This window comes from Harpia harpyja, chromosome 5, assembly GCF_026419915.1.
Source record: "Harpia harpyja isolate bHarHar1 chromosome 5, bHarHar1 primary haplotype, whole genome shotgun sequence".
NCBI classification, from domain to species: domain Eukaryota; kingdom Metazoa; phylum Chordata; class Aves; order Accipitriformes; family Accipitridae; genus Harpia; species Harpia harpyja.
In genome coordinates this window covers 77178291-77190436 of record NC_068944.1, presented here as the reverse complement: position 1 = coordinate 77190436, position 12146 = coordinate 77178291, and the positions used below count along the sequence as shown (strand labels likewise).

The 12146-nt window shown below is 46.1% G+C and overlaps 1 protein-coding gene across 10 annotated transcripts in view; it reads right to left on the bottom strand.

Moving 5' to 3' along the window:
* ADGRB1 (adhesion G protein-coupled receptor B1) overlaps positions 1-12146 on the bottom strand; it is a 284922-nt gene that overhangs the window by 154199 nt on the left and 118577 nt on the right. For 8 of the 10 annotated variants that reach the window (XM_052787759.1, XM_052787756.1, XM_052787762.1 and 5 more), the window contains exon 3: positions 6058-6216. The exons of the other annotated variants lie outside the window; for them this stretch is intronic. In XM_052787759.1, coding sequence (XP_052643719.1) covers positions 6058-6216 — 159 coding nt within the window. The remainder of the gene's footprint in view (positions 1-6057; positions 6217-12146) is intronic. 10 annotated transcript variants of the gene reach the window in all.

Genomic DNA, 12146 nt, shown 5'->3' with positions numbered 1-12146 from the left:
CCTCCAGACCCATGCTGGGGTCGTTGCACTGCAGCAGGCAGTCTGCCTCCCCTTTGGAAAAGGTGTTGCAGTGAAGCAGGTCTGTCTCTATTTAACATGGAGCATGGTTTATATTTAACCTGGACAATTGCCTTGAATATACTCAAAAATCAACCATGATTCTGAACAAAGAAGGGAGAAGCTGGGTCCCCTATGCACAAAGCAAAGTTGGTACAAGTGATGCTTTGCTGTGGGTTTCATGCACCTGAACTTTATGGGGTGGAGGCCACAAAATAAAGGCAGTGGGGAACTGGTCGAATTTCAGCAGCCCGCTTCCCGCAATGGGGTCAGTGGACAGGATTAATGCCAGGATCAAAGGAAGACCTAGACTTGATTTACATCCCAGCTGTATAAATGCTGTGAGGATGGCACATTGTCGAAATACCCAGCACCTTGGAGAAGCTAGCATGAGGGCTAGAGGAATAATGCCCTTGGAGGGAACACAGAGATGTTTCAATTGCAAATGAAGGCCAGCACGTGAGATTTTGGAAGAACATAGCTCAAATGTGGTTGGGAGGATGATCTTGCAATGCTGGCAGTAGAGGGAAGAGGAAACAGGTGACCAACACTTCTAATGAGAACATGTAATCTGTTAGACAGCACCTTGCGACACAACCAGGGGAAAAAAAAAAATTGAATGCAGAGACTTTCAGTGTTGTGGGCCAAAGTTTTAACATCCAAACAAGTCTCACCAGAGCTACACACTCTTCCCTCCATACTCGTCCCCCAAACAGGAAAGGCAAAGAAAATAGCAGGATCATGAAAATTATTCAGGCAAGCTGGGGTGGTTGGAATGAAAGGGTGGACCAGAGCAAAGAGTGGAAAGGGATGATTAAAAAACCCCAATGAAATGGGGTAAATATATCTCAGTGCAGTAAAACTGAAGGAAAAGCTGTTGGCTATGGAGTTTCTGGGGCATTTAGCAGCTGCTAAAGGAGTAAAACTCAGAAGAGCAGAATCACTAACAACCCCTAAAACCCAAGAACTCAGCGGATGTAGAAGACGGTCATTTTGGAGGCCACTGGATATATGGCAATTGCACCAGCTAAGAAAATGGCCCAAAGCATTTCCATTTCAACATCTGAGACTTGCGAAAACGTCACTGGGTGAGATGTGTGACTCAGATATGAAATGTCTGAACCAGCATTAAAAGCGGGGACAGGGTGAAGTCTCTGCAAGCAGCAGCCGGTACCTGTAGGACAAGGCTCTCTTCCAGCTTGCAATGAATTCTAGCCTGGCCTGCGGGGAATGAAGATGCTCTTGCACATGCACAGGATGTTTCAGCTTGGTGGTTGCAGCAAAAAGGCTATTTTTAATGAAAATCAGGGGCGTCAGAGAATGAGACTGAGGCTCAGTCTTTTGAATGTCATGAGGAACATGCATTTCTTCACACCACTAACAGTTGCACAGCTGAAAGGCTAGATCCTGAACCCACTTGATGCTGGAAGTCCAGCATGGATTGACAGGACTGCACCGGTGTCACGCTTCTGCACCTGATGGCAGGATGTGGCCACCCCTTTCCCAGCCTAGGGGAGACGTATCTGCCCAATCTGCATATTCATAAATGTCAGAGATGGTTTTGCGTTGCCTCTGCCAGATGGGATGGCAGGATTTCAGCTGGCTCCTCTGCCAATTTTCGTTCCCCAGGAATAAGTGCAGGCCGCCTACATCTCTGATTGTTCTTGCATTTCTCTGGCACTGCCAAATTCCAGCGCCAGGGTCAGGCCCATGACATCCCCCCTCTGGTTTGGATGTTGTCCTACCACGTTGCTCATCCAGCCTCCCTGCAAGGACCTTCTGCATGCCAGGTTGTGAGCAACCACAGCTTTTAGCACCGTGAAGCCAAGAGGGGTCACTGGAGCACAGTGGGTGTCCCTTTCCATCTAAAGGGGGTGGACCTGGAAAGCTCCTCTGCAAGCACTTGCCACCATACTCTGGTTGGCTTTTTTTCCTTCCTCTAAAACAGCAGCTCCTGGCCAAATCCAACAGATGGAGGAAATCTCCCCTGTCTGTGCCGGAGAGGAGGATATCACCAGGTCCTTTGCCTCTAGCAAGGAAAAATCAGAGTTACAACAAACACTGAATGTTGTCCTTCAGATTATGTCTCTTGAGCTGAACAGCTGCCATGAAAAAAAGCTCTGCCTAAGCCAAGCTGTTGTTACCAGACAAAGTTTCCCTTCCAGTTTGGGATGAGCCTTCATTACAGTTTTTCTTTAGTGTTTCACAGCTTTGGGTTTTGCCCATGGAGATAACTTACTGGGCTCACTTGCTGTTGGGCTTGGGTATGTATCCCTGGGGAAATTTAGCCAGATAAAGATCATCAAGCAAGAAACTCCATTATATGAAACAGCAGAGATGGTGGCCCAAGCGAGTGGAAAAACATAAAGACCACAGACAAGTGGCACCTGTGGAGTCATTCAGCCATCCCTGTGCAGTGATTTCAAACAACGCTATGGCCTCCAGACAACATGTTCAGACTCAGCTCTGGGAACCACATGGCTGTACCTATATTTAGGTGACCAAACTGCCAGAAGTCACACCTTTTGGAAAGGTTGAAAACCACCGTTCCCACTGCTGCATACTGAGACCTGCTGAAGGTCCACCTGGGGCAGCTCTGCAAGAGGAAGGATGGCAGGACCTGGAGAAGGTCCACCCTGAGGGAGGACCTGTGTGACAAGAAAGGTTAGATATCTCTAGCGCATTTGCCATGGCCAAGCAAAATAAAACAACCAATGAAACCCTCACAGATCCTCTGCAAAAGTTCATTTCAGCAGCTCCAGGGAGCTGAGTGGCAGCACCCAAAGTTGTTCCCACTGAGAACCTGCCCCAGGTGCGGTATCAGGCTAAGACGTCTCCCCGCTGCTGGAGATCCAAATAAACAGCTAGAACACTCTTGCTAATCACCCGTCAGCTTATGAGCCACTTTGGCAGAAGCGAGGAAGGAGAAGCTAAAGAAAAAAGATGGGTTACCGTTGTTTTGAAGGTGGTTGTGTTTTCTGTGTTATTCTAACCTAACTTGGTTGGCCAGGAACTGATTTGACTTTTCAGTGGTGGTATTAGTTTCCTTGGACAAGTTTCAATCTACCCCCACAGCAAAGAGGAAAATATCAGAGCGCTCATCCCTGTTTTGTTTTGCTGTTTTATCAGGATTATAGATGGCCCTTTGGCCAAGGAAAAAAGTATTTTTTTCCTGTTTGTTTCTACTTGAAAATTAAGGTGACAGCTACTCCACAATACCTGGAGAGCTAGTCAGGTATTATTACAAGCTACTGAAATGCTGCACAATTCAGGATAAAGATGTACTTCTGTCCAGTTCTTTTCTTTTTTTTTTTTTTTAATGTAAAAAATTGAATTAGAACCTATTTAACTGCAACATATAATGAACACTTAGGAAAATAACAGTTCAAGTGGAAGAATGAACATCCTACCCATCCCTAACAAATCTATGAGCAAAAGTCAATGTGAGAATAACAGACACACATTTAAAACAGGATTTCTATTCTACTTTTAAATCCTCTCAGGTTTTGGTACAGATCACAGTAAAGAGAAAGAAAGGATATGTGCAAAGAAATTAAAAGCCCTTCCTGAGTCAAAAGTGCATCTCTCTTGGGCATGGCTGCAAAGGCAACAAGGAACAGATTCGCTGAGGAGCAAGTTCAGAGCCAAATGCACAGCTTTGGTAGATATGAAGAGATACAGGTTTATCTTGAGGTACGACGCAGACCTCAAGATGTGCCTGGGCAAGATTCTTGAATCTTCTTGAAAGATTAGTTGTTCACATCTTCCCTCAAATGCTTTCCAGCTTGCCTGCGTGAAAACATCACAACGGGGCTCAGCAGTTTGTTTACAAAGAGGCCCTTGGGAAAATGAATCAGAATTAACTTATTTATTTCAAAGGGATAAATCAATTTGTGCTGCCCCATTCTGTGGGCGTACTCTCTTTCCAAACTAGGGCTTTCCACTTAGCTCAAGATCCTTTCTTCCCAAATACGCTCAGCTGAACTAACCACACTGCAATTTGGAGCAGGAGTTGACTGGGTATGTAATGGAAAGAGGACAGGAAGACAAGTGAAATCTTTTATTGAATCATAGCCCCCTGAGTTACAATCACATTTCTCTGCACTTAGGATCAGCTTTGCTGAATGTTGTATTCTGGAAAAAGCAAGTGAGTAAATAGGGAGTAAATAGCAATTCATCCTTCACTGCTGTGCTCTGCGCAATGAGTGGAACTGGAAACCCAACCCAGACTTCCAGGCTCCATGGTTGCCCACAATCCCACTTCATCCCTCCTTGCCACAGCGACCTCAGGAGATCTGTCATGAAGAAGAACAAAGTTTTGCCACTGGGGCAGATCAGGAGAAAATGTTATGCCCCTTGCTCAGTGCTGGTAAGGCTGGACCTGGAAAACAGTGTCCAGTCCACCACCCCCCTCCCAGTTCAAGGAGAATGTGAAGGAATCGAACAGGTCCCATGGAGGGCTTTGAAGGTGGTTAGGGATGGGGGCAGATGTCCTGCAAAGAGAGTCTGGGGACCTGGGTCCCCACCTTGTTTGTCCAGCACAGGAGGGGAACTCGAAGGAGTTTTTTTGCCTATTGTCCTGTGTGTCCCCATGTTCAAAGAACGGTCACACCTGTAGAGCCCTCTTTACCCACCCACAATGCCATCTCCACCTTCTTCTCCTTCACAGCATTTTCCACCAAGACCGGTGTGTCCCTTCTTCCAGCTCCATTCGGGCACACTCAGGTCCCACAGCTGGACCTCCTTTCAGGTCCAGCTTAAGGGTCCTTGCACTCTTACCCTCACTGCCCCAAGCCATAGCTGCCATTACAACTACAAAGTCACCAGCAAGCGTAGGGGACGTAGATTAAATATCCCTAGTGTGGGCGAACCTCAGAGGGAAATTAGCAACTGTGAGTCAAGGAGATGAAATTCAACATACTAGAAGGTTTCATTTAAAAAAAAAAAAAAGGGAAAAAACCCTAATTGCAACATGATTTAATTTTATGGAAGTGGTAAAAAATGCATGAAATCATTTTAGCCCTTATTAGAGGAATATATTTATGTCCCTCTATTTGAACTTCCTCTTTATCAGGAGATACTTCCCTGCCTTTGAAGACAGTTGAACTTTCCCTAGTTATTTGACTAGTTGGAGGAGTTATTCAAACATTCTCTACCATGAATTTGAAATAAAAAGAAGGGAATAATTATAATCAGCCATTCACTTGCATTTGCTGGGCTGAGCTGCTTCTGCTGTCGTTTTTTCCTCTTCATCCCCCTCTCAACTCAACTAATGCAAAAGAAGAACTGGGGATGAAAGTGCCGGAGGTTCACCAGCTCAACCCATCAATATCTGACTGCTGACTGGTGTTGACAATCTGTCCCCTGCTCTCTGGAGAAGAGGACCTGGAAAGAGGCTGAATCACAGGAGGAGAGCGGAGCATCTGCCAAAGACATTGCTTTGCTCAAGCCCTGCGTTTTTTCTGTCTAATGCCCAGATCTTTCACCACATCTTAGCACTGTAGGCCACATTTTCTAAAAGACAAGGACAGGGCAGCAACACTGCTCTTGACTGGGAAGGTGGACTACGGCAAAAAGAAGCAAGCGTCTCTCTTAGTTACGTGCTTTATTTATTTGGGAGAGAGGCTCTAACTGCCTTTGAGGCTGTATATTTTGCCATCGGTGGCAGATTTATCACCAGCATATGAATACCTAATGTAAGCCTGCTTATAGATTAACCCCTATTCTTTGGGGTAAAGGTCTGGATCTGCAGGCGTATGCGTTGGAAGACGTGTGTCAGCACGTGCGCGTGTGCATGCTTGACCACGAGACAGGCAGGGAAGGGCAGGGCCATGCACAGCTGAAGTCGCATGCTCCCCTGGGCTCGCCGCTCCGACACGGCCCTTCAGGAGTTTCACCGTGCCTCTAGAGCATCCTTCATTATTTATGGCGATGAGGCCAAGCTCCTCCTGGGAACGGTGACCCGCTCGCGCGCGTGCAGGGGAACATGCCTCCACTTACTATTGCATGCCTTCCTATTGCACAGCCGTCCTTCCTCCAGGACTCCCTCGCAGACAAGACCTTCGTTGGGAAGGGGCTTGCAGGTGCGCATACGGGTCTGCAGGCCTCCCCCGCAGTCCTTGGTGCAGTCGCCCCAAGCTGACCATGGGTTCCAACCACCTGGGCAAAATCCAGAAAAGCCCCGTCAGCTTCGGTGAGAACCCAGCACCCAGGAAGCCGAGGCAACGCTGGCCTGGCAGACCCTGCAATATATCCACTGCCAAGCCCCAAAACTGGGATGTCTTTGAATGTGGTAGGATGAGACACCGTGGGGTAGCCCAGAAATCGAGAGATAGGAGGGGAAAGGAGAAGCATTGCCTTTTCATTGACTTCTCTTCAACTGTTCCCTATCTCCAAACAGTGACTTTGCCTTCCTGGAAACTCTGCCCCATTTCTAACCAGTCCAGGTCTTCCTGTGCTTGCTGCAGCAGAGAGATCCCCTCCTCTGGGAAGACCCTCTGACCATTTTGTGGCCTGCTGGCTCCTAAACCCAGAAGGCACTTGCTATAAACACTTAAAGATATGCATCCAGCATTGGTGAGCTTGTCTCTCCTCCCTCTTGCCCCACGCAAACACACGTGCCTATGTGCAGACAGCACAAGGCAGCTGGGAAGGAGTAGGGGTCCCACCACCCATTCCCCTCCCAAAAGGACACTCCTTTTCCCCACACTGCAGATACAACCAGCTACAGAGAGGCACTGCTTTCAAGGACAGCTTTGGTGGGGGAATAATATTTCCCTCCAGCACTCTTGCAGCAGCCATGGGGAGCAATCTGTGAGCACCATAAGATGAAGGTGCTTTTTTGGCTTCCCTTCCCAGCCATGCTCAGCGCTGGTGGTCAGCAAGGTGCAGCTTTCCCCCTTGTACCACCAGCTACAGCCCTGCAAGCTGATGGAGCCAGTAAGATCCTTGCTGCAGGGATGATCCTGCCACTTCCCTGCATCTTTCCAGCTTGTTGCCAAGAACTGGCCCTGGTGGGATGTCCATAAACGTTGATGGCAGGATGGACTGTGAAGACTGTCTGAATCTGGCTTGCCTCCCACAGTCCAAAGCCTTACAGCACTGCACCTGCAGGGAGCCCAGCAAGGCTGGGTTTCATGTTGTAAAAAGACAGCAGGGGATCATCCAAGCCCTTCAAGTGATGGATAAGCTGTCATATCCCTCAGTGGTCAGTTCGCTCCTCATCGGCCATATGCAGCAAGCTAAAATCTGCTCCTTAATAGGCCTCTGCTTCTAACAGCTGGTGACTTCTTCTGCTCCATCATTTGCCCACCTCATGGAGAGGAGCAGAGGTGGCCACTCTTGGCTGCTTTTCCTGCTGTGCATTCTCTCATTAGCCACAGCTACCCTTGGAGATACTTCAGGTCCAAGAAATTCAGCTATGTGCCATGCTCAGGCACAGATAAAGGTAATGAGCTAAAGATGTAATTTTTTTGAAGAGAGGAAACGTTGGGAGAAAGATAAATGCTGCTTTCTGAAATAAAAATGAAATAAGGCTCCTTTTCTTTTTCTCACCAACAGTTAAGAGATTTCAGAGATGCAAATGATCCATTTCAGCTGACCCAGCCTCCCTGTATTACTATTTATGAGGCAATGGAGATCATGGCTGTCCCCTGAGCTGTGGGTTCACCTGCTCCCTACACACCCTAGGCAGGACACCAGCCATGTCTGGAAAAACAAGGGTCCTCAACAGCCCACGTAGGTGCCAGATCAGAATACAGGGACCTTACCAGCACCCCCTTGCACAGGGATGGGCAGATGCTCATCCACCTCCACAGCATAAAGCCGTGAGTTCATACTCTACTACCACCAGCCCAGTTGTGATTTAACTTTTACTTCCAAGACAGAGTGAAAATAAACATGTGCTCAGCAACATTCACACTGCTGAATGCAATGGAAGCTGCTTAGATACTTAATAAAGAGAGGAACATGGAAAAATAGAGCACGATGGAAATGCAGGCTAGCGAACCTGCCAGCCAGGTGCTCAGAGATCCTAGCAGCAGTGTGGAGGATGGAGTTGTTACTGGCACACAATAAATATTTGACCTTGAAGACTGTCTTTCCCTTTAAAGTCACTTTCTCTGCTGGTTCCTTTGCTAAACAGCACAGGGAAACAGGCTTGTCTTTCCCGTTTCCTGATGGGAGACAGATTGAGTTTCAGTTGCAAGAGAGGCCATTGCCTTAATGGCAGGTATCCTGATGCCTTGCTTGAGCTGATCGATAAGGTATCTATAACCAGACACATTTAGGAGCTAATCAACTCCTTGCTTGCCCTTTTAAGGATGTCTGTCTTTACTTTCACTCCCTTGCAGATTAGGAGTGGGGCTGGGGAAGGGAGAAAGCAGCTCCACACAAGCCTTGGCTAGGCTTGTGATTTATTTGCTTGGGATGCTTTTTGAGTCAAAATGCGTAATTGCTCCAGTGTCTTAAAAGGTTCTTTTATATTGTGTTTGTAAGCAAAATACAGACTGGTTACCCAGACCAATTGGGGACTGATTACCCATGGTGTCCCCAGTTTGATGATGGGTTATTCAAACAGGTCTGCATTTCAGGGTATAACCTATTATGATGACATTAACCCCCTAAAAATATATAGAAATAGATGCTGTCTGGTCTCACTACAGGAAAGAGTGGGGGACAGTGTACGTTCCAGTCTTTGATTTCTTCTTACTCTGCTTATTCTCAGCAATGAGAGAACCAGTCAAAATAAGATAAAAACCATCATGACCTGAAACCCTTAACTGGAATGAGATCTATTTATGAGGTTGAGCACAAATAACTTCCTTCCTTTCCTTATTCCTCAGTTTCCATCCCATTTGTGAGTACTAAAGAGAAGCTTGAAAAGTACCAGAGCACTTATTAAATCAACACAGGCATTTATAGCCAAGACAAAGGTATTCCCCACTTTATAGAGTAGTCCTTTTTTATCATCAGGTTGTCCCATGGTCCTGACAAATGAAATACTGCATGTTATTTATCCTGTTTATTGGCTGTCAGATAAACCTTTTGAAATCTCCCTTCTTTTCTTGGGTCTAGTCATCCAGTGTTTCAAGTGATTTGTCTTTTTTAGTGGTGCTGTAAACAAGCGGTTAAGGGCCTATTATATGAAGTTATACCCATCCCATCTTTGAGGGGGAAAAAAAATGCTGTGCCAAGAGTGAAACACTTGGCTTTTCTGCCCACTACTTGAAAGCATCTGGCTGGTGGAAAGGGGTGGCTGGGTAACAAGTGTATGAGCTACCATGGCGGTGGAACAGCTGAGCTGTGGCAACACACATGTTTTTAGCCCAGTGCAGATGCTGCAGAAGAGACACGAGTGGGGTTTTGTCACTGCAGTGGCTGCACACTTGTCCCATCACTCAGTTCATCAGGAGTGACTTATTGAGCTGCAACAACCCTTATGGACTCCCCATCTTTTAGGAAACATTCATTCCCGCCTGTCTGCCGCACAATTTCCTGCTCTGCCCCTTCTTACATTTCAAGCATGGGGTTGAGGGAGACCTTTCTGATGCTGGGAAGCAAGTAACCCACGTGAAATACAATGCAGAATCCTCCTGAAGTTAATGGGACCCTTTGCAGGTAGTCCCTTTTGCCCCTGGAGTCCCATTTCATCAGCTCTCAACAAACTGCTACACCCCGCTGATCGATGCGGGTTGAGTTGCCATCTGTCCTTAATCCAGAAATAATGAGTCTGCTGCAACTGCTTTATGAAGGATTTTGCTTTTCAAAGGCACTGACTCCTGTGAAGGTCACACACCCAACCCGTTCCCACTTAGCAAAGTTTTGCTCGGCTACAGCCTTGCAGAACTGCAGACCTTTCTCACTTTGCTCTTTATTCCCTTTAACTGGAGTAGCTGTGGCTCATGGCTCCAGCTCCAGAGGTTCCCAGCACAACCAGCAGCTATCACCTCAATCACATAGCAAGGTTTAGCTTGTATTTTTTATTTTTTGAGACCGGTCCTAGTTCCTAGCATGAGTTTTGCAAAGGCAACTGTTGCACATGAGGCTGCTGTTCATGGGACTGCTTTGAGTGCCATGGAGACTGTCATTCAGGGACAACTTTAATCCAGTTTTCAAAGGGCTTTTTGATCCTCCTCAGTCGGTTCTTATGATGATCACATACTAAAACAAATTACTTTTCATGCTAGGCTGACCCAATGCATTCTAATTCTCCGCAGTTAAATGGAGAAAATTTCAAGATGGTCAGAATCAACTGGCAAGCTCATATTTGGCATTTCTTGTTCTGAATCTTAGGCAGAGATGCCAAAAGAATAGGTCTTTCCTACTACAAATTAACCAAAAGAACTCCACTTAGACACCTCGTCCAAACACCCTTGATCTTTGGGAAGATTTGCATCCCGATCCAGAGTTTATCTTTGCAGCTGACAGCTGCGATATGTCTCAGATGCCAGTCAGTCAATCATGCCTTTTAATTTAACGGCAATGCCTTAAATTAGATGACAGTGACAACAGCAAAAACTAAGGAATCAACACAAAACAATCAATAGAGCACAGCAAAAAGGTCTTTGCTGACACACTACATCCATCTCCGATTTTGTTTTTTTGGACTTAGCCTCCCACTGACCCCATCTGCAGACACTTCTTGTTGGCAGCGCTCTCAAACTCGACAGACCAGGACATCTTGTGTCTCAAAAACATGCCGAGACTACATAAAGCTACCACAGGTCTGTGTGCTGCCACTGGAAATATTTGTAGTGGACCTTATATCACAGTATCTGAAGACCTGAGAATCATTAGCAGTTTGCAAATGAGTGAAAAAGATGTTATTTCTTATGCAAATAAGGGGAAGGATGCTGAAAGGAGATTAGGAGTGAGATTGTCTTATCCCACATGAAAGTTAAATTTCTTATACAATGGGAAAAGCAAGAGAGCTGCTCCACTGGGTTTTATCACTCTCTTTTCTTACTATGCTGGGAAAGAGGAAGTCCAGAAGGGACTATTCTGAAGACAACCTTCTATTACACAAAACAGTGATCTTTCCCGGGAGAGCTATGCATTCATTTTGCTACTTCTATAGAAAAAAGGAAAAAAAATCTTTCAGGAAGATGTCCCCTCCTCATGCCCCATGCAATGAAAGCCTGTGGCAGCACAAATGAGTTGCTCCAGTGGTTTATTCTCTGCCCTTTCGAAAATAAATTCCATGTAACACTTTGCTGTTTTGCAGATCATGCACACTAATACCAAAACTAGCCCCCCCCCGCCAGGTTCCCTAAAAAGCAAAATCATTCATTCCAGCACTTCTCTACAACCTTCCTTTTTCAGATGCTGAATCTTTTGATTAACAATGTATGAACATGACACCCCCATTATTGTTCTAGTGAGAAACAAAATGAAAAGGCTGGTGGTAAGTACGCTCTTCTGCCCACTCTCCATACTGTGTGTCACAAGCTGTTAGGTTATCTGGCTGATGACAAATTTAATTAAACACAAAGACCCAGAGATGATAAAAGAAACATGATGGGCAGAGCCATCTTGGTAACCTTCTGAGTGAAAACGGGCCACACACAAGGAGTACTCTTTAAGACGACAGATCAGTCCCTGATGTGAAACCCAGTATTGTGAGTCATCGTGAAAGACACTCTTGGGAATGCCATGAAAACCAAGAGAGTCCCTTGCCTAAAGGGCTATAGGACTTATTGTCCTACAGAGAAAAGAGAATTTGGGGATGAGAATTTGGGGACTGCACAAAACTTTTTGTGGGATTCTCGGGGGTGGCGGGAAGGGAAGGCGGATTTGTGTACAAACCACTAGCAAACTTCAAGCTAGACTAGCCAGCAGGTAGGATAAGGGAGGACCACAACAGAGGCATCAATCTGTGCAGCCAAAATCATCCTTCCTGTGCTGTGTCTGTTTACCTCTGACAAACTCTATATTAACAACAGCCATAACCATACATTAGTACTCTCCTCCATGGAAAGGAGATGGGTGGGGATGGGAAAATGATGAAGATGCAACAAAAGTTAACGAGTGACCAGGGCAAGGTAACCAGGGAATAGCTGTTCATTGTCTTTTCCCATATTGGAATTGAG